The sequence below is a fragment of the Lytechinus variegatus genome, chromosome 5 (assembly GCF_018143015.1).
Source record: "Lytechinus variegatus isolate NC3 chromosome 5, Lvar_3.0, whole genome shotgun sequence".
Taxonomy (NCBI): domain Eukaryota; kingdom Metazoa; phylum Echinodermata; class Echinoidea; order Temnopleuroida; family Toxopneustidae; genus Lytechinus; species Lytechinus variegatus.
In genome coordinates this window covers 21,735,606-21,757,824 of record NC_054744.1, presented here as the reverse complement: position 1 = coordinate 21,757,824, position 22,219 = coordinate 21,735,606, and the positions used below count along the sequence as shown (strand labels likewise).

The following is a 22,219-nucleotide window of genomic DNA, read 5'->3' as shown; positions in this document are numbered from 1 at the left end:
ATGCAAAAGCTGTGGGTGTTTGGACTATTCAAAGGTACCAAGTGTGGGTGATTATACTAATACCTTGACAAAATGAGGTACACCACTTTTTTCAAAATAACATTTTGATGTGAATCCTTGTAATGTGATATATCATCCATATCTCAAAATTATGACTGGTCACAATACTTCATTTATGACTAACAATTACCAGTCATCCTTGCAAAAGAGATTTCCAGTCATGTGTGCAACAACAATCATTGATTCGGATGATAGGCCTGGTCACACCGCCCGAGCGTTGTTGGAGTGGTCGTGGAGCGGAGAGAAAAAAATTATCACCGCTTGCTACCATTCACATTTTCGATTTTGATTGTTTTTTTTTTGTTCTCGATTTTTGTTATCGATTTATTCCCCAATTTTGTGAGAGAAATTCGACCCCCTCTCCCTACCGCTCCATGACCACTCCAACAATGCTCGGGCAGTGTGACCAGGCCTTAAGTCATCATCTTATGATCATGTTCTTTCTTCTTTGTTATGACTACATTTACATCATGGCTTAGTGATAGGCAGTCATACTGTATCTTCATATCCATCTTCTGACATTAAGCAGAGGTTGAAAAACAATCTTGACAAAAGTTCAAGTCCATTCATTGTCAATCTTCACTCAAACGCTGCTATGACTTTTTATCTTCTTCGTTTGAATTTCCCAGACTGAGTCGCGATTTTAGGGTGTCGTCCCCGGCAACTGATGTTTTCTTCCCTGTCAACTGGAATCTGTCTATCTCCTGGGTGGGATGGATCTCCTCCGTGGGGATGGCGGAGTCGGGATCCTCCGGTTCGGCGGCATCAAGCTGCTTCTGGTGGTTGGCTAGATTGCCGTAGATGGCCATTGCCTGTTCACCATAACAACAAAGAAAGATGATATAGTAATGTTGAATTTCTAATTCATTCTATTAATTTCCATTTCCAACGAAATAAAAGACTTGGTTATGCATAGTAATTGGTAAAGCAATGAAACCATTGGAAACCATAGGCTTGAAAAGTACAAATGGCATTTAGGCAAAATAATGGAGAGACTGCACAAACATTTAGCTTATGGATTACAGCCCTATTCAACTGGCCCAAAATTGTGTATCTGCAAAATAGATAAACATGCTGGTTAAGAATCACAGAGCTGAATGTGACATCATGCAAATAATTTGGATGTGGCAAAACAATGGAAGGGATGCTAATTTCATATATAGATTATATTTTTTCCTTAGATTGTTCTTTGGGCCTGATGTTGCCATCATAATATGATGAAAAGTGGCCCATGACTGCCACGTAGAAACCATAATTGAATTAAAAGTACAAGCTTTTACATCAAGCTAATTAAATATGAATTAACAGTATTCTTGAAATTGCAGTATTGCAAGGGATGATATAAAGTTTTGAGTGGAAACGATATTGTTGACTATTCTACAATACACACGTGTAAAACAAAAATCATAGAGTATTTGTGTGTGTGTGTGTGTGAGGAGGGGGTTAAAAACAGATACTATAAAAAGGTAAGAGTTAGCATTTCTGAAACGGAGGCTCACTCGTTGACAGACATTTCAATGCAAATCGTATATGAACCATCTGAATGGACTATTAAAAAAAACTCACACTTTGTCTTAAAACATGAGGTAAATCTGTGTGCTTTGTCACTCTTACCACCCAGATTTATCAACCCTTCAGTGTTGTAGAACAGAAGTCTTTAAATGAAGGAGAATATTTGTAACTCACCTGGCCGACCATGCTGCTGATGTCACCAGTATTTGATGGAAGAACTATGGTATTAGAGGTCTTGGCTAGTTTACTAAAGGCTGCTACATACTGCTCTGCTACCACTAGATTGGCTGCATTTGGACCATCCTAAAAGAAGTACAATGATGGAAAATTTATTAATTACAAATTTGAGGTTAACTTCTTATAATGGTAACTCATATCATAGGAATGATTAACTTACATTCAATTGGCTTCCTCAGGCAGTGAGAATTGTGGCGAATATATTATATATATTATATTAGGCACTGGACCTTGATGATGATTTCACAGTTGATGATGATGCCAATGATGACGATGATGATGATGATGGTGATGATGATGAAGTCAATGATTATGATGATGGTGATGATGATGGTGATGATGATGCCAATGATTATAATGACGGTGATGATGCCAACGATTATGATGATGGCAATAGCAATGATGATGGTGATGATGATGATAATGATTATGATAAAGGTGCTTAGATCATATACTGAATAGTTGTTTGAACATTACATCAAAAAATTAAAACTGTAAAAATCTTCAATCTTCAACCTTTGAAAGATTTCATTTCATCCATATATTTCTTTTTTTCCCTGCTTTTATTAATATGAACTTGACGTTATGGTGGACTTTGCCTTTAAAACAAAATATTATGCACCTTCCGATTTCCTAACAGTGATGATCATTTTGTTTTAAGTACAGATCGTCAAATTGGCATCATGCTTGAAAAAAAAATCACCTGTCCAATTCAACAGACTAGAAGACTCTTAGAATGCTATCAAACTATAGCTATTGAAATCCTTGTATCTGATTGGCTCAAAGCAAATTTGTCTGTAAAAATCACTGACGAGAAGACTGATTAAACTGCAGTGAATTGAATCAAGACTTAAATAGGATTTTTGTAACGCTGGAGTAGAAAGCCCGGTGAGCATTTCATGATGAATATGCAAACAGTCAGTGATTTTCACTACTTGTTAAAAGCTTCTGAAATCCTTGCATCGGAAGAGCTAATTTAGCTGTGAAAATCATTGACAAGATGCTTCGAGACACACTCCGCAGGTCACTGGTAGTAATAACAGAAAAGTTGCCAATTCAAGGAAGTGACATAGTGATTAAGCTATGAAATATCTTTCACTGACTGACCTTTGCACTCATGGCTTGTGATATCTTTGTGAGGGCTTCTGCTCTAGCTTTGGCCTTGGCTATAACAGCTGCTGCCTCTCCTTCAGCTCTGTTAATCTCTTCTCTCTTAATGGCTTCTGAAGCCAGGATGGTGGCATTCTTCTTACCCTCTGCTACGTTGATCTCGTACTCTCGTATACCTGAAGTCCAGAAGAAACATCAACCAAAATGAAAAAATACTGGTTATGATAGTCTGTTTTTTTTATGCTTAAAATATTTTGTAAAGACAATGTATTTAAACACTTAAAGAATTCATTATCCTAGTTGATTGATTCAATCAGGCATGGTTACTCAGTTTATGCATTCTCCAATCACAAGGTAGAAATCCACTCATTTGTCATGTAAAATACCCACAATGCTTGGTTAATTACACCACTGACTTCCAAATCGCACTATGTTGCCATTTTACACCTGGGTGAGGAGCACCAAATATAGATTAACCTTGTCAAAATGATATTACTGTCAATTTATTCACTGCTAACAAATAAATTTCTGAACTATACAAAAGCATAGCATTTTATAAGGCTATATAAGCGAGTAATTGGTAATGTAAAAGGAATTTCATCATATGGGATATATTAAGCATATTTCATGATTGTCTCTATGGGGAGCAATGGCCATATGTAGAGCTGGAAATCTGGTGATATTGTATCAGGAAAATTACTTGATGTTCAGAGATGAATGACTGGATTAGAGAAGTGGCCTCAAAGAGCCCCCTCATCCCATCATTTTTTTTTCTTGATTATAAAAACAGTGGTTTCAAAATATGAAACGCTTCATATAACCCGCGATTCATTTGTTATGGTTCTTCCTCGTGGACTATATGTAATTTGATTAACAAATTTCTGGAATACAGTAATCCTAAGAATCCTAATAATTTGCACCTCTGTCTCTCTAACCTTCAAAATTTAAAAGATCATTACATACCTTCTGATTCTAACACAACAGCTCTTTTGCGTCTTTCTGCTTCAACTTGCATCTGCATAGCTTCCTTGACTTTGGAAGGGAGTTCAATGTCTTTGATTTCATACCTAAGACACTTGATCCCCCATGGTTCCATGGCTGCATTGTTGATAGCCTCTGTTAAGTTAGATAAAATGAGATGGTACGAAGCTGATATACAGGTTTAAAAGCAAATAGAATGTTTATATGAAACCAAGGAGCATCTCTTTATTTGAACTGAAACTGATGAAATGTAGTCTTAATTTGTCTAATTTGCATTAAACAGACTTATATGAGATTGTTTTATATTCCCCTAGATATCTTTGGCTTTGTACCTAAGACAATCGATTCCCAGATCATTCTATAGAGATCTATATTGTGTACAGCTTTGCAGGTCAGATGGATTAAGATGCATTTAGTGCATTACAGACTTAATATTTGATAGCAAACAAAAGATTTGAATCAAACTGACATGATTTAGCCTTGAATGTACTGATTTGCACTATGACATATGTGAGATTATACAACAATCCCCTAACAATTACTAGTGCCTTTAAGGATATAACTGATGAAATGAGCCCAGTATCCAATTTCTGATATTGAATATGCTGTTGACACTGCCCACAGAAACAATCCCTTTTTTTGGGGGGGGGGGGGGGGGGCCTTCCAATCATTCACATCTTAATATATCTATTTTAAAAGTTTCATGATATTCAAAGATAAAGTTGCCTCTAACATATCAACTGGATAATTCAAGTGGCTCATTACAATAGCTGAGAACTTACAAATAATACAAAGTTTGATGAAACAAGGTCCAGGGGAGAGTAAAAAAAAAGGACTTGTCGCACGTTTTATCCCAGTTACCATAGTGACATTACTTCTCAGCCAATCAAAATCAAGAACAGTTGTCAGATCGGACAACTTGTCGGACAAAAATGTTGATGAAACGCTCCCAGGTGTGTGTTTTATAAAGCTGTCCATAAGATACAAGCAACTTTACAGACGACTGGTGATCCTTTCTTGTGGTAAATAATATACACTGAATTTTCATTGATGTTGATTTAGCGCCTAAGAAAGGATCACCACTCGTAAAGTTGCTGGCAACTTTACGAAACTGCTACCTGGTGTAGACTCCCTCACTCACTCACCCACTATGTTGATGTTTAGAGATTCTCTTTCCTTGAAGACATGATCAAGAGATATTTTACCAATCTCTGATCTCATTGTTGTCTGTGCTAGCTGTGTGACGGCATACTCAGGATCCTCAACACCATAGCTGGCCTAGAATGACAAGTTATTTTCAAGGAATTTTAAAAGAATAGCACAATTCACATTACAATATCAACAAAATAACAATTTTATCAATGTCCCTATTTATTTTTCCGGACATTTATTTTATTTCTTAGGGTATCATACACATTGTAGTAATGCTGTATTTTTGCAAAGCTGTGAAATTAAAAAAAGATAGACTTTAATAGGCAGTGATCAATAATTTTGAGAGAATGACTGTGAAATCAAAAATAATTTTGCAAGAACGCTATTTGATAAAAAAAGTTATCTGAAAAGAAATATAGCAAAAATCAGCAACACAGAAGCAAACTTGGGAAAAAGGGTCATATTTTGATAGAACACCATGCTTACTTTCATATAAGCACTTGGTGGAAATTTTATTACATGCTATCAGAATTAGTTTTGTAATTATTAACACAACTGGAATTTACTTGTAATCTGCAGTCACCAAACAAATCAAATGATCGAAATGACTTGCCAATGTGTAAGTAAAATGGCCCACTCTTATAATCATCAATATTTTCAATAAGTACGATATTACCTTGTATGCATCTATGACTCTGAGATACAGAACTCCATCTATCCTTAGTGTCACATTATCTTTATATAAAATGAAAGGGAAACAAAATAAATGGGATTAAGTGTTTTCTTTTTGAAAAGTTATCAACATTTCACCCAGTTAATGAGAGAAAAATCAGAAGTCCGATTCTACACACTTTTAAGTAGATTGTAAATTTGTTACAACTCCATGCGACTATAATCTCCAAGAACTCGTCTTGTTATTCTTATTTTGAAATATTTAAAGGACAAGTCCACCCCAACAAAAACTTGATTTGAATAAAAAGAGAAAAATTCAACAAGCATAACACTGAAAATTTCATCAAAATCGGATGTAAAATAAGAAAGTTATGACATTTCAAAGTTTCGCTTCATTTCACAAAAAGAGTTATATGAACGAGCCAGCTACATCCAAATGAGAGAGTCAATGATGTCATTCACTCACTATTTCTTTTGTTTTTTATTGTTTGAAATATGAAATATTTTGATTTTCTCGTCATTGTCATGTGAAATGAAGTTTCATTCCTCCCTGAACACGTGGAATTCCATTATTTTAACATTTTGTGCTTCAGGCAAGGAGGTCCTAATCGTCAAATTCGTAAAAATTGAAATATCGTATAATTCAAACAATACAAAACAAAAGAAATAGTGAGTGAGTGACATCATCAACTCTGTCATTTGGATGTAACTGGCTCGTTCATATAACAATTTTGATAAAAATAAGCGAAACTTTGAAATGTCATAACTTTCATATTTTACATCCGATTTTGATGAAATCTTCAGCATTGTGCTTGTCTGATTTTTCTCTATTGATTCAAATCAACATTTTTCTGAGGTGGACTTGACCTTTAATCCTGAAAACATAAATCCAACCAAGTTGCCAATTATTGTACGAAATGATAAAATAAAACAATAAGTCTTACCATGAGTCACCGCACTTTGCTCTGGAATGTCAATAGCAATTTCTTTCAAACTCTGAACATACTTGATCTTGTCAAGCACTGGAATCAGTAGATTTAAACCCTGCAAAGAAAACATTCTTCAAATGACTTCATGTATGAAATGTTACCATTCAACAACCAATAAACCACAATTCGTAGTTCAAAATGTAGATCTTGGGCCAAAAGTTTATTTAATTAAAGAAATATATATTTTTGATCTACTTCACTGATCAATATCACCTGACCAAACCCTTAGGGCCATCGCAATATTGTGTTCTTGATAGCATTCTTTTTTTTTTTTTTTCAAAATAGAATTATCCCAGGATATGAAGTACATACACATCTTACAACTTACTATAAAAATGTGTGCATAAGCTAATGCTTAAAAAAACTTGTTTCTTCTCCTCTTCCTCCTCCCATCAGCATATCCTCCTCTTCCCTTTCCCATTTCTCCCCCTCTCATACACCCAACTTCCTCCTTCTCTTTCGTTACCTTCTTGCATTATCTTCTCCCCCCTCATCTCAATGGCATTATTTGGATACTAATAAAAATATGGCAACACCAGTAATAACTCACAGGTTGAAGAGTTTTGTGGAACCTGCCCATCCGCTCCACTACCCATGCTTCCTGCTGAGGTACAAACAGGATAACTGTGTTCACTGCACCACTTGAAACACACCTTGCATTTTGGGTAACAACACACTGCTGAAGTCTCTGTCAATGAAAAAAAATCATATGATTCGAAGTTTTAGGCCTCCTGACTAAGACTAAGTTTAAAATTTATACAGATTAATCTCATCTCTCACTAGAAATGAGGAATTAACTGAAAATGAATTTAGAAATGCAAGTCAAGAATATCAAGTGACAACTTTTTGTCTATTCAAATTTAATTGTTTTTAAAGATTTAACGTCATATTACAAAACATTCATAGAATGATACTGGGCCCCTAACAAGAACAAAACCTGATGCAAGCACTATTGAGAATTGGGTTTGAAATTTGAGTCATTTTAGAATTATAGTAGAGCCTAGAGGTCTACCGGCGGTATTCACAGCGAAATACTACTAGTGACTAGTAGAAGTAGTAGTTAAATTGCAATTGTAAAAATTTGAAATGAAAATCATGATGAACCTCTCAAATATTATTAAAGGACAAGTCCACCCCACAAAAACTTGATTTGAATAAAAAGAGAAAAATTCAACAAGCATAACACTGAAAATTTCATCAAAATCGGATGTAAAATAAGAAAGTTATGACATTTCAAAGTTTCGCTTCATCTCACAAAAACAGTTATATGAACGAGCCAGTTACATCCAAATGAGAGAGTCGATGATGTCATTCACTCACTATTTCTTTTGTTTTTTATTGTTTGAAATATGAAATATTTTGATTTTCTCGTCATTGTCATGTGAAATGAAGTTTCATTCCTCCCTTAACACGTGGAATTCCATTATTTTAACATTTTGTGCTTCAGGCAAGGAGGTCCTAATCGTCAAATTCGTAAAAACTGAAATATCGTATAATTCAAACAATAAAATACAAAAGAAATAGTGAGTGAGTGACATCATCAACTCTCTCATTTGGATGAAACTGGCTCGTTCATATAACTATTTTGTTAAAAATAAGCGAAAGTTTGAAATGTCATCACTTTCTTATTTTACATCCGATTTTGAAGAAGACTTCAGCATTGTGCTTGTCTGATTTTTCTCTATTGAGTATTGATTCAAATCAACATTTTTCTGAGGTGGACTTGACCTTTAAATACCTGCAAGCTTTGCCATGAACATTACATTGCAAAGTTTGCATGGTTTGAAACAAAAATCATGAACTAGGGCCTACCGTATACTAGTTTGTTATGTAAAGCTTGCAATAAAAATCGCGCACGGGGCATCAAGCCGTGGCCGAGAGCTATGAGTATGACGTTAACAGCTACATGATCAAGTACATGTAGCTAGCACTACTAGCCATCGGCATTAAAGCACCACTAGCCCACTCATCCTACGAACGAGGTTATAATATAACCTTGTTCTCAGTTATATCTCCATGTGTGGCAAAATAAGGGTGGCAATGTTTGGCTTATTTTCTCTTTTTCTTTGGGGCAAATGCTTGATTTTTTTACACTGACAGTTTTCATTACACCTATTATTCATACTACTTGGCTCTTATTTCAATTTGATTCTTTAAATCATTTTTTTCTTAATTAAAAATAGAGATCAAAAAATGAAAATTTTCTTGCCATATTACTTTCCACCAATAGAGGGCGTACACAAAAATATGCCCAAAATTCAAGTTTTTGAGCGCTCTGGTGAATACAAAAATTATTCCCAAGTTACTAATGAAAAATAAATCGCAACTGTATGAAAATTTGTAATTTTGGTCTCAAAAGTGATATTTTAATGATTTTTTGAAGTGTGTGCTCTGTACAACATTGGCATACCATAGTCCTACCTGTAGATTCACCACAGGCATGACAGGCAGGGTGGTAGCAGTGAACAAGTGCACTAGCCTCACAACACCGCCGCTGCGCCAACGTAACGCAGCCGGCGCGGCCGGCCGCGCCCGTACCGTACCAGGCCCATAGCTGTGCGCTTGAATTGACGGCACTCAGCTCAGGCAGATTACACAACACGCTCCAGAACCATCGCTCAGGATTCATAAAAAATTGCAGTAATTTTACATTACCTGTGAAGTTCGTTGAAGAGCCCCGGTCCTCCTTATCATTGTCGTTATAGGTAACATCTTGGAATTGATATTTATGCAAGGATATTCACTTTGTCTGTAATAATATGATGAAATCTCAAAACATCTTTCACAAGACAATTTACGTGCCCATTCAATTATGTACGGTATGGTGGTTGTAATTGTACAAATGAGAAAGAAAATTTGACTTTGGTTTGATTAAATTGATTAATTGGAATTGGGATTTGATTAATAGTCTACTAATGTTAGGTCTACATTGTATTTCAGTTTATAAAAGTACTAATAAGTGCTATTTCTATAGTACAGCTTTTTGAAAGAAACATATAAGTTAGGCCCAGTAATATATATTTTAGTATAATGCAGAGATACCAAGTTATGACCAGCTATGCGTGAGATTTTCTGTGAATCTGAGTGAGATCACAGACATTGTGTACAATGTCTATGGGGATAGGCTGTGATAGTTGCGTGAGACAGAGATTTGAGGGGTTGAACAAGAGTCCAAAATGCTTGAGTCTCACGCATAATGCGTGAGACTTGGTAGCTCTGATAATGCGACATTTGCTCATGTAAAATGACTTGTATTGGCTTTGCATGGTCTTTGGGATTAAAAAACACTCATTCAATGACCTGGATATGGATTAAAGTTAGATCTACTGGTAGAATTGTTTTAAAGAGGACGTTCAAACGCAATTCACCTTTAGTTTTAAAAATCGTTTCCAGGAATGCAGATATTTTTATGGGGGGCCAGGGCATGAAGGGTCACCTAACATTGAAGGTTATGTCATTTTTCTTTTCTTTCCTAAACATTTTAAGTTAAAGAAGGGCTTTTTTTTTTCATAACTTTCAAGTTTCCAATTTAAATTCAATTTGTAATTTTTTATGTCAAGTTTGCTCCAACTTTTATCTCACTTATTTCAGATAAACTTTTGACTAAAACCAGTTTGGTTACAGTATACTTGAAGTGAATAAAAGGTCAAGTCCACCCCAGGAAAATGCTGACTTGAATAAATAGAAAAAAATCAAACTAGCATAGTGCTGAATATTTTTTTTTAAATCAGATGTTAAATAAGAAAGTTATGACATCTTAAAGTTTCGCTTATTTTTCACAAAACAGTGATCAATGTGCACTAGGTGAGTCAGCTCGATGATGTCCATCACTCACTATTTCTTTTGTTTTTTATTGTTTTGATTATACAGTATTTCATTTTTTATAGATTTGACAATAGGGACCAACTTGACTGAACCAATGCTAATTCCACATGTTCAGGGAGGAATTAATTGTTGTATCACTTGAGGAGAAAATTAGAATACTGTATTTCATATTTCATATAATAAAACACAAAAGAAATAGTGAGTGGATGACATCATAGTCTCCTCATTTGCATACCAGCCAGGATGTGCATATAACTTGTGTGAAATTACGCGAAACTTTAAAATATAACTTTATTATTTTACATCCGATTTTGATGAAATTTTCAGTGTTATGCTTGTTGGATTTTTCTCTTTTTATTCAAATCAACTTTTTGTTGGGGTGGACTTGTCCTTTAATTCTTCCAGTTACATTATAGGTAGTTTGAAAAGGAAATGAAAGTGTGAACTCAAACTTTGTAATCCAATTGAAACCAAGATCTTCTGGAGTCTAAGAAATGAAATGAAATTGCTTGCACATTGTTATGAGGAGGAGTGAAGGTTAATATTGATTTAAACCGATTCAAGTGAAAACAATTGCAGCAAGATGGAGATTTCATCTGGATTCTGGTCCTGATACTTTACTTTAAATGTTATTTAATTGTTGCAATATTCTGAAATTGCAACTTCTTTGATATGATGTCAGTCATAGCAAATATATTTTGTTGGCATGAATAATATTTCAATAAATTACCTCACTTTTGTGTGTAAAAAAACATTGGTTCAAAATATTGTAGAGTTGTAGACCACATTTACCTGTGTGATATCATTCACACTAACTAGTATGACATTTGATTCAATGTACAATGAACTTTCTCCCATGATAATAGAAATCCTAATTTGAAAAAAGAGTAATTGTATTCTCATGACTCAAATATCTACAGCTGTGTGGTCTATTATTGAATTGAATAATGGTAGAAAGACTGCCAGGGGCACTCCTTCTGTTGCAATTTATTATCTATCTTTTCCCAGTCACATAGATATGGAAGGGAGATGGGAAGAGCAGGATGACACTGAAGATGAAGCACTCAATGAGGAAGATGACATTGATTGGAGGATGCCGTCAGATCTTGGTTCGCCCAGCATCAAAACCTCTTCATTGAAAACACAATTGTCATCTTTAACTGGTAATTAATCAACAATAGATGTTAAAGTACATGTATTACTTCCTAGCCATCATATTTCATTTTTCCTTAGACCTGGTTTTCAAATATATAGAATTAGAAAATGTATTATCAAGTTGACCTCTTGTTATCACTTTACAAAATCACTATATGAGACTTAAAGTAAAAGTATGCTTCAATGGCTCTGGGAGCAAAATTTCTATGTGTTACTCATATTCATCATGGACAATGAACTATCTTGTATCATCATCTTGTTGATTTTTTTTTATTATAGACAGACCAAGACAGTTATACCAAAATGATTTATGTGTTGAGGTGTTTATAACGTTTTCTCACTTTTTGTAAAGGAGAAAACATTGGACCGAAAATCAGGCCCCTGTGAGCTCTGCTCTAGGAGATCCATAAAAATAGAGGATTTTTCATAGGATTAAGGTAGCAACTTTCCTGGGAGAGTTGTCCTGTTGAGACTCATTTATATGAAAAGAGTCGATTTGCATAAAAGTAGAAGAAAACAACACTTAGAAAATTTCATCAAAGTCGGATGTAAGATATGAAATTTTACGACTCATTTCTCACTAAACATCTATGCACAACATGGTGATATTTATGAGAGAGTCAATAATGTCACTCACTATTTCATTATTTTATTATATGAATTATACAACATTTCAGTTTTTGCAGATTTGACACTGGATTCAAACTCCTCATTAAATCACATTGCTGGTGATTCCATATTTTAGGAAAAAATCACACTTAGTCACGCATTACGAAGTAGAATGAAAATTAAAATATTCGTAGTTCATATGATGAAATAGTGAATGGGTGACGTCATCAATTTCATCATTTGCATAATGGTCAGTATATACAAATGAGGAAATTGAAGACATCACCCATATTAACTTTTTTTTCAAATTAAGTAAAAATTGTTTAAAGTGTCATAACTTTTTTTTTATATCTTACATCCAATTTTTATGAAAATTGAGCATAGAGGTTGTTTGATTTAATATTATTCAAGTAAACTATTTATTGAGGTGGACTTTCCCTTTAAATGAACACTCTATATAATATAAGTTATTATTATTTCATTATTCATAATAATCATTGATTATGCAAGAGTAGAAGTTATATGTTCATGTATATTGTTGTAAAGAGTCTACCTGGTAATATTTCCCAATAGATGGTAATAGAAGTGAGCCTTGTCTACAGTCCAAACTTGGTCATTCTAGGACGATTGTTCACATTGATCTAGATTGTTTCTACGCCCAAGTAGAGATGCTTCGGAATCCAGCACTGAGAGATAAACCATTAGGTATGTACATACAAAGCTCTAACCCCAGATAATGATTGAAAGAAAGCATGAATGACTGAACAGAATAATAGATGGGTAGCTAGCTCGCTAGATTGACAGAAAGATAGCTAGAGGGATGAGGTAAATAGATAGCCCTTATTTAAAAAAAAAATGATTGCATATAAAAATCAGGGAAAATCATTCAGTTTCAACTGATATTTTGTGAATTTTGATTTATAGCTAGAGGGATGAGGTAAATAGATAGGCCCTTATTTATTTAAAAAAAATGATTGCATATAAAAATCAGGGAAAAATCATTCAGTTTCAACTGATCTTTTGTGAATTTTGATTTATTAAAAAAAGATATTCAGGACTTTAAGTTTATTTAATATTAATGTTTTCCTTTTGATGGTAAAATATGGCACAATTTTGTTTCCTCAGTCATGTACCAATAATTGATATTTTCACATTTTCTATTAATACCGTTTTCCCCTTTTAATAATACACAGGGATCCAGCAGAAAAATATTGTTGTGACCACCAACTACGTTGCTAGAGCCAGAGGTGTTTCAAAGCTTTCCTACATCAAGGATGCTCTCATCAAATGCCCAGACCTTGTCCTTGTTAGCGGTGAAGATCTTACCAACTATAGAGACACATCTACCAAAGTGACTGGTGAGAAGTGAAATGATATTGCCTTGCATCATATTTGTCTTGGTGGCAGATGTTGGAAGCCCTGGGACAGTTTCAAAAGTCTGCTTTCATGTACAATTCTTTGTAAGATCCAGTATAAAATGTAATACATTGTAGCAAATTCAGCAGGTCCCAAGAAGTATCACGGTTTCAATATATTACCCTGTTCAAAAGCATACAAGAGATGTATAAGAAAAAGTAAGAAGCTAAAAAAAACCCCTAAACTATCCCGAACCCAATGCCATTATTATTTTTATGAAAATATAAAATCTGGCCACTCAAGTTGTTTGTGTAGAAGGTGATAACTACATGTACATTTAATTTTCAGCTTTAAGGATTTGCAACAATGTTTCTGCATTTTTATATTTGCAGAATTGCTTGAGAAGTTCTGTCCATTGGTTGAAAGACTTGGCTTTGATGAGAACTTCATGGATGTCACCCAGCTTGTAGAGTCACGACTGACATCATTTGAGCAGGAGCAACTAGCTTATATTGGTCATAGCTATGAGAACGATGCAAAAATTGGTAATGGCCATGGCATGTTGACACAATAAATATGATAGCTTGAAGCTATTTGTGAGATGGCTGCATGACTTAAAAGTTTTGTTTTTATAGTCCAAAATGTGATATTATATTCAAAGTCCAATATCCTTTGCATGAAAATTTGAATTTCTTTTTTCACTAATCTCTACTGCTTAGGATTGAGGATTTTTTAATGGAATGTAATCCTCCTTTTCAAAAGAATTAAGATTGTTCACTGTTTAGAAATTCCACTATAAAACCCATTTGTCATCAAGCTACTATTCCTGTACCCAGTTGTATATTGTTTCAAAACCTTTTTCAAAATACCTGAAATATAAGTTTTACATAACATGAAGTTTAATGGTTTGAGAAACAATTGCTCTAATTTTGTCTGTCTAAACTTATTTTGTCTCTATGATTCATTGTCCGATGATGTTCTTTTTTGTGTGTTTTTTTGTGATGTGATTAATAATCATTTAAATTCCTAAAAATATAAAAATCAATAACATTTGCTCCATCTCTTTCGTAGCTACCCAGTGTCAATGTGGGTGTAGAGAACGCTTGACCATAGGCTCTCACATTGCAAAGGAGATGAGGGACACCCTCAAGTCCAAGCTGGGGCTGACCAGCTGTGCAGGAGTGGCTACTAACAAGCTCCTGGCCAAGCTTGTTGGTGGTCATCACAAACCCAATGACCAGACAGTGCTCTTCTCTGAGTGGACTGACTCCTTCATGCAGACATTCACCAAACTGAGGCAGATTCCTGGTGAGCACCTTACATTTTATGATATGATGTGTTCAATAGACTGTGTTATGATGTCCTGTTTATGTATCTTCATGTCGATGCAAGAACCCACTTAGCAAAACATTTTCACACACTGCATCAGAGCAGAAATGCCCTTATGCAATGCTCTTGGGGGTGCTGCTAAGATCGTTTTTGTACACATGATATGTGCAAAAGTGTGATGATAAGGGCATTCTTGCACTGACAGTACGATATGTAGTCTTTAAGTAGTCATGCCATTTGAAAACTCGCCTGGTGTAGAACCAATGAGATTTCCTTTCATTCAACTACGTTCATTATCCACTGTTATCTCACCTTCATGTATGTAAGAAGTTGCCCGCATGAATGAGCATAGTGTTGCATTGACAGTGATCACATGATTGTTTTAATGAAACTTTACCAGAAAAAATGAGTGGAATATTGAATAAACTATATTTTCATGGACTTTATGAGACTAAATCAATTTTCTGCCAGTTATCCTTGAGCTATCATTAAATTAACCTTGGAATCATACACTCTCCTTGAATTGCCTTTATTTTTTCCTTCAACATTGTCATGAACCATTCCATATCCCACCGCTGCCACCAAAGTAATGTTGAAGGAAATACTCTGTGCGATTCTAGCAGAGTTGAACGTTCTAATGATTATTCTATATGGCAATCAAGAAATGTTTAAGAATAGTGCACCTACAGATGGTGACAGACATTTCATCAATTATTACATCTATTGAGTGGAGGTGTTTTAGTTGAGTGGTCTGAGGCAGAGATGTAGTCAAGGCCACGTTTTGCCATCCTTGGCCTTGGCCTGAGTCACATGTACAAAGTCTATGGGAGAAGATTTTCTCCAGTGACCTTGTGACTCAGAAGTACCAGCCTCGACTACATCCCTGGTCTGAAGAGCCTGACTAGACACTCAAGAGTCTGGGGATCGATTCTTGTCCATGGCACTTTGTCCAAGGCATTTCTCTCCACTGCTATTTGATCATATAAATGATCTATCTAGGCATTATCAGTATACCTACATTTGCATGTGTTTGAACAAAAAGTAAAAACAAAATATCATAGCACTGTATATAGGAAGATATGTTTGAGCCCCCTTTGATTGAATACGTCTAAAAGTTGGCAAGTATTGTAACATGGCTATCCTATCTTTATTGGCAATCTGTATATTGCTCTGTTACTGACCTTGAGTCTCCAGAAGTGTAAATGAAAATGTCTCTGTATATTGTCACATGACTACTGTTAATCTAAAGTTAAAGCTTTAGTAGCTTGTTCCAAAATGAATACAGTGGAGTGCATTCTTTATATTTAAAAAAAAAATGAAAACATCTCCTCCCTACATATTTGTATGTTAAATCTGATTCAATTATAAAATAATACTAATATATGATAAACTGTATATATCGATTCGTACCTGTAAACTTTGTTTTTTTTTTCTCAAAAATTGAGAGGAATTGCATCAATTATTTTTGTGTAAGCTGTGTTATCCACATGATTTTTGAAAGGACAAACCTAATACCAATATTTGCTTTTTCTCTATCTTCCCTTAATGCAGGGATTGGTCATTCTTCTGGCAAGAAATTGAAAGACATGGGTATACAGAATTTAGAGGAGCTCCGAGCAACACAGATTTTGACGCTTACTGACCAATTCCCTAAACAACAAGCTGAGACAATGCTAAGACTAGCTCATGGGGTGGATGATACCCCAGTGGTCAGCAAAGGCCTTCCACAGGTAAGTGACTATTGATAAAGTATCTATCAGATGTGATTTCAAAGTCAATCAAATTGAACAGACTTCATAATTTTCTTTTCACAATTGACATTTCAGATCTCTTCATTGTGATCAATTTTCTTCCTTGCTTTTCTTGTCCAATTTGTAAGGCTAGCTGTTGAGTTTACTGATGAATACCTGTAGTACTTCAAGGACCTTAGTTTGGTTTGCTTATTGACTTTATAAATCACTGGAATATGAAATGCCAGAATCTGCATCCAAAGTTTTTAATGGTGTTGTAATGAACTATGTATATTTTGCAAATAAGTTTATAAAAACTGATATTGAATTGCTTGTTCATGTTATGGCGAATTAAAATGATAGTAGTCTATAATCCGTGAATAGATGCCCTCTAACTTAGATTATCTATGTATTGATACATGCTGCATTAATGACTTTTTTTGTCTTCTTCTGTCAGAGTTTGAGTGATGAGGATTCATTTAAGAAAGTTGGCACACTGCAAGCAGCCAAGGAGATGATGTCGGGTCTCATTAAAAATCTCATCAAAAGGTATTTCTGAAATTTCAACTTTTCTTCATTCAGGTTTTCTCTTTCAATTCTTATCTCTATATTTTCTCCAAAAAAATTCAGTATTTTATTATGGTCCAATTTTTTTTTTTACATTTACTGTAAAAGATGTAAAAGTAAAATTTATTTCAAAGAAAACCCATGGTTGAATCTATTTAATTTTTGGTCATCTAAGAAGTTATGACAGTCCCAAATATGTGTCCAAGAGTTAATAAAGAAGCTCATGGCTCAGAAGAAGAGCATATGCTCTGGGCTCTGTTACATAAAGATTCGCAATCAATTGCAAAATGGCTCTCACTTTATCAAGATCATTCTTGCTAGCACATATTGTTCTTCAAGACTTCTAGGTTAATTGATCACAAATTCTTAGTTACAGAGCCTTGTGCTCAAACCAATTCATCATACTTGTAACATCATCAATAAAATCTTCAGTACAATGTCACTTGGAAAGAACATTGAGCCTTTGGTCCCCTATTTTCTTACTTATCAAGGGTAGACCAATAGAAACCCTAAATACTAACCATGAAAATGATATCCTGGCAAGCCAATTTATTATTGGCAAGGTGCTAATTTGATCTAGGGGCAAAAAAAATTAAAGCTTTACGTTTTCAGAATCTTCTTTTTTTAACCAGGATGTATCAGAAATCTACAAGCTAGCAAAAAATAAAAATGAATTGAAAAAAAATCCACAAGCATTTTTATTTGGAAAGCAATTATTCCCCAGGTACCATGGGCCCATTTCCCCCAAAATTTGACATACCCTTCAGTGAGGTTGGATGGAAGCCCATCCCCTTCCAACCTTTGCTACATTCATGACTGTATTCATGCATTCTTAGCAGCCCGGAGAGCATTCATCAACGTTTTTCGTCTGACGAGTGGTCGGGGCAGGGGGGGGGAGTGTTTCACAAAGATTTAAGTATGGCTTAAATCGCAATTAAATGCCGATGTATACACGATATGGCCTGATCTGACTAATGTGGTCATGCCTTTCATACCACAAGTACGCAACTAGGCATTTAAGTGCGATTCTAAGTCATACTTAATTCCTTTGTGAAACACCCCCAGATCTGAACTATCCTTGATTTGATTGGCTCAGAAGCACAGTTCATTAGGTATAAACTGTCAGATAAACCGGACTCGTTGGATATAACGTCAATTTTTTTCATGAAATACTGCCCACGTTAACAAAATAAACCACCATAGAATGTGTTCACCTATGATATCCAGATATTCATGGTCAGAACTTGATTATTTTACATCCCTTTTTCTTTCAGATTGCATTCAGATGGTAGGATTCCAGCCACTATGAGGTTAACAGTCAGGAAATATGTGCCAGGATCTTGGCACAGAGAGAGCCGACAGACAGGGATCTCGGCTAACCTCTTCCACAAACAAGGTAGGCACAACCTTTTATGATTGTCCGGTGGGAAAATTGTCACCAGGTCTACACCCACTTCATATCTACCTTTTGTTTGGTGTCATCCCACATGATCTAATCTTAGTTTGTCTGTAACCATTTAAAAAAAACTATTTGGTCTTTCTTGCATTCAGCCCCTTTACCATTTTGTCTAATCTCCAGTTAGTCTATACTAATTTCATCATCATCCTCTTGGTCTTACATAGCTTAGTCTACATGATTAGACAAGCTATTTATGAATTATACTTCAATTTTGTAAAGTGCAAAATAATTAGTAGATGAAGTTGAAATTTGATTATCTGGGCATTAGACTAAATTGTGATGGGTATTAGGCCATGTGTAGTGTAGACCAAACAGAATTAGGCCAACATGAAAGCGATAGCAGATCAAATAGGTTTAACTTGTGCGTTACTGGACTTTCAGATTTGTAGACTTACTGCTTGTTGACTATTTAAAGTGAAAATATGTGACACTTATGGTTCACTTGGTTCCCAAATGAAAATCTGCCATTTTTTTAATCAATGGCAGATTTTTTTTTTTATGGCTATACCCTGGCTTCCCCAAAAGTGAGAGATTATTTCATGTGTGCTTTATTGATGTTCAAAATGCTATTATTCTTTTATGACATAGGGCTACTATGTGCACACGCAGGATATGTACACTTTCTCAGGCTTGGTATTTGCATTGCTACCATAATGGTGTATAGTATTGTGATTTATGAATTGATGTGCAGGTAACTCTACCTAAGCCATCTTTCCATAAGTTAAATAATCGCTTAAGTCAAAGCAATTTCGTAGACCATATTATTCAGTGTTATATACCTCTTCTAAGTCTAACTTTGCCTAAGTCAAACAGATATCTCTGGTCCCAAGAGATTAGACTTAGGCAGAGTTACCTGTAATTGTAAGCTTTCTGTATTGAGAGGCTGTTTTCCAATAAATACAAAGACTTTTCTGTTTTCTATTGCATAGATGATGCTTGCCTCCTTCAGAAACTCCTGGAGGTAGCAGTTGGCCTCCTGCAGAAGTTGATCAACACCAATCAGCCATTTCATCTGACACTCATCAACATCTGCTTCACAAATCTGAGGTCAAAGGTCACCAAAGGTGCTATTGACACCTTCTTCAGCAAACCAGCTGTGAAAGCAAAAGATACAGTGTCATTACAGTCACAAGGTTCTTGTGAAGGAAAGACGAGAGAGATGGGTGTCCAACCGCCAGAGAATGACAACAGTGCCAGCGTATTTGAAGGTCGAATGTTGGCCAGCGGTGAGGTCAGGGGCAAGCTGGATTGTGGAACCCTGAGTGGAAGCGGACTTAAGGAGGAAAAGAGAAAATTAACCATGCTCTTCAAAGAGCAATCCAGCCAAAAAGTGGATGAAGCAAATTTGAGGACAGCAGTCAGTTCAACAGGCAAGAGAGATGCCAAAGGGTCACAATCTTTCTTCAAAAAGTTGGGTAGCTCTCCTAGCAAGAAATCAAAATTATGTGATGGAGTGTTTAGAACTGCAGGAAAGCAGAGATCAGTTGATAAGGAAAAGAGAGATCAGTCAAGTTGGACTGCAGATGCAAACAGAGATTCACCTTCCGGAGAATTTGATGACCATTCCTTGATTCTTGAAGAAACTGCACACTTAAGCCAGTCTTCAAAGAGGTCGTTTGAGGAGTCATCGCTAAATGACACGATGGAGGGTAATATAGATAACTTCCCTAAAAGACTGAAGAATGACTTGGACTATGATGCGAAACCTACAATTAGTAAACAGAGTGTGGAAGAAGTAGAAGTTCCTTCCAACATTGACAGGTCTGTGTTTGATGCGTTGCCTAGCAACATGAAAGAAGAGCTAATTGCGAACTGGAAAAGGGAAAAGAAGCAGAAAGAAGATGAATATTTGATGGCAACGTCTTCTCAGACTTTGCATAAATCTAAAAAGTCATCTTCATCGACAAAGAAAAAACACCCTCCTTTTCGGAACACAATTACTAATTATTTCAAGCACTAGGCCGAAGAAAATTCTTATATGACATATGATGTGCAATTACTTTTTATTGATTTGCTAGGTCACATTTTTATGAGGTGTCAAAGTGAATCTTATTGAATTTCAGCAAAGAATTATAAGTGTGTATGAAAAATGCAAAGTCTGTTCATAGTCATAAAGAAACCAGCTAACTCCCTGTCTTTCCATTACTCCCCTTATGCTCTTCTCCTTTTTTTTCACTTACAGTCTTCTTCCCTCCCTCCATCCTTTACTCCACTCCACCCCACCCCCTTTATACCATAAACAATTCTATCTATTTTATGCAATTATACATTCCCCAAAAAATCAACTCCACATTTTACAATATAGGTACACTGTATTTGTGGTAAATATAACATTTATTACTCATGCGATTTCCAGTAGAAATGTGACTTGGTATTTGTAGAAACCTATGCTTAAAGGTCAAGTCCACCCCAGGAAAATGCTGACTTGAATGAATAGAGAAAAATAGAGAAAATGCTGACAATTTCATCAAAATCGGATGTAAAATAAGAAAGTTATGACATTTTAAAGCTTTGCTTATTTTTTCACAAAACAGTGATATGCACAACAAGGAGAGTCAGTCGGTGATGTCCATCACCCACTATTTCTTTTGTTTTTTGTTTGAATAATACAATATTTCCTTTTTTATAGATTTGACAATAAAGACCAACTTTACTGAACCATATGGTATTAAACAATACTAATTCCACATGTTCAGGGAGGAATTAATCATTGTATCACTTGACAATGAGGAGAAAATTAGAATATTTCATATAGTAAAATACAAAAGAAATAGTGAGTGGATGACGTCATAGTCTCCTCATTTGCATACCAGCCAGGATGTGCATTTAACTGTTTTGTGAAATTAAGCGAAACTTTAAAATGTCATAACTTTCTTATCTTACATCCGATTTTGATGAAATTTTCAGTATTGTGCTTGTTGGATTTTTCTCTTTTTATTCAAATCAACTTTTTGTTGGGGTGGACTTGTCCTTTAAGACATGCCACACATGTATCATTATATAAAAAATGGAAAATCAATAATATTGAATATTATTTTTTTGATAACGAAGAAATTAGGACTGCCTCTTATTAACTCATAATTCTAGCTGGAGTAAACTGGTAGTTTGAATTTTTTTACAGGAAATAACTATATAATTTAAATAAAATACTGTGATATTCGATTGCAGGATATTGTATTACTTGCACTATGTCTTGAGCATCATTTACATACATTTGAAGAGTAATACTGGAGCATCAATTGTAATATCAATTAGAGCTCTGATCTGGCTATATTTAACCCTAAAAGGACTGGGCAAGTAGAGATGTATCGAGGACTAGGGGCATCATGGGGGCACCATGCCCCCCCCCCCTTCTGATCTCGGCTGTCATTCGTGCTATCGTGCCGAAATTTGGCACACACATTTTTTACCACATAAACTACAAGCTAAAGTATAAAAAAAAATCTGAAAATAATCATTCTTAATTATTATTAATA

General features: G+C 35.1%; 2 protein-coding genes across 2 annotated transcripts; one reads left to right on the top strand and one right to left on the bottom strand.

The window, feature by feature from the left end:
* Nucleotides 1-312: 312 nt before the first annotated feature.
* On the bottom strand, nucleotides 313-9,530 carry LOC121415723 (stomatin-like protein 2, mitochondrial). Its single transcript, XM_041609042.1, has 9 exons — nucleotides 9,369-9,530; nucleotides 7,264-7,401; nucleotides 6,669-6,768; nucleotides 5,729-5,787; nucleotides 5,046-5,178; nucleotides 3,883-4,035; nucleotides 2,917-3,095; nucleotides 1,747-1,875; nucleotides 313-872 (listed from the first exon to the last, which is right to left on the bottom strand). The coding sequence occupies exons 1-9, from the start codon at nucleotides 9,423-9,425 to the stop codon at nucleotides 654-656; spliced, it is 1,167 nt and encodes a 388-aa protein (XP_041464976.1). The 5' UTR covers nucleotides 9,426-9,530; the 3' UTR covers nucleotides 313-653.
* On the top strand, nucleotides 9,243-21,203 carry LOC121415721 (DNA polymerase iota-like). Its single transcript, XM_041609041.1, has 10 exons — nucleotides 9,243-9,418; nucleotides 11,547-11,701; nucleotides 12,876-13,007; nucleotides 13,496-13,660; nucleotides 14,051-14,203; nucleotides 14,730-14,966; nucleotides 16,539-16,717; nucleotides 17,175-17,266; nucleotides 18,559-18,680; nucleotides 19,673-21,203. The coding sequence occupies exons 2-10, from the start codon at nucleotides 11,557-11,559 to the stop codon at nucleotides 20,701-20,703; spliced, it is 2,256 nt and encodes a 751-aa protein (XP_041464975.1). The 5' UTR covers nucleotides 9,243-9,418; nucleotides 11,547-11,556; the 3' UTR covers nucleotides 20,704-21,203.
* Nucleotides 21,204-22,219: the final 1,016 nt, after the last annotated feature.

What these genes read in the sequence shown, in the direction of transcription:
- LOC121415723 (XM_041609042.1), bottom strand. Translation starts at nt 9,425, where the DNA reads ATGTTACCTATAACGACAATGATAAGGAGGACCGGGGCTCTTCAACGA. An exon ending in GAGTCATAGATGCATACAAG is followed by an intron (nt 5,179 to 5,728) that starts GTAATATCGTAC and finishes TTGTCATTCTAG; the next exon opens with GCCAGCTATGGTGTTGAGGA. An exon ending in TCAGCAGCATGGTCGGCCAG is followed by an intron (nt 873 to 1,746) that starts GTGAGTTACAAA and finishes TATGGTGAACAG; the next exon opens with GCAATGGCCATCTACGGCAA.
- LOC121415721 (XM_041609041.1), top strand. Translation starts at nt 11,557, where the DNA reads ATGGAAGGGAGATGGGAAGAGCAGGATGACACTGAAGATGAAGCACTC. An exon ending in ACTGAGAGATAAACCATTAG is followed by an intron (nt 13,008 to 13,495) that starts GTATGTACATAC and finishes AATAATACACAG; the next exon opens with GGATCCAGCAGAAAAATATT. An exon ending in CAAACTGAGGCAGATTCCTG is followed by an intron (nt 14,967 to 16,538) that starts GTGAGCACCTTA and finishes CCCTTAATGCAG; the next exon opens with GGATTGGTCATTCTTCTGGC.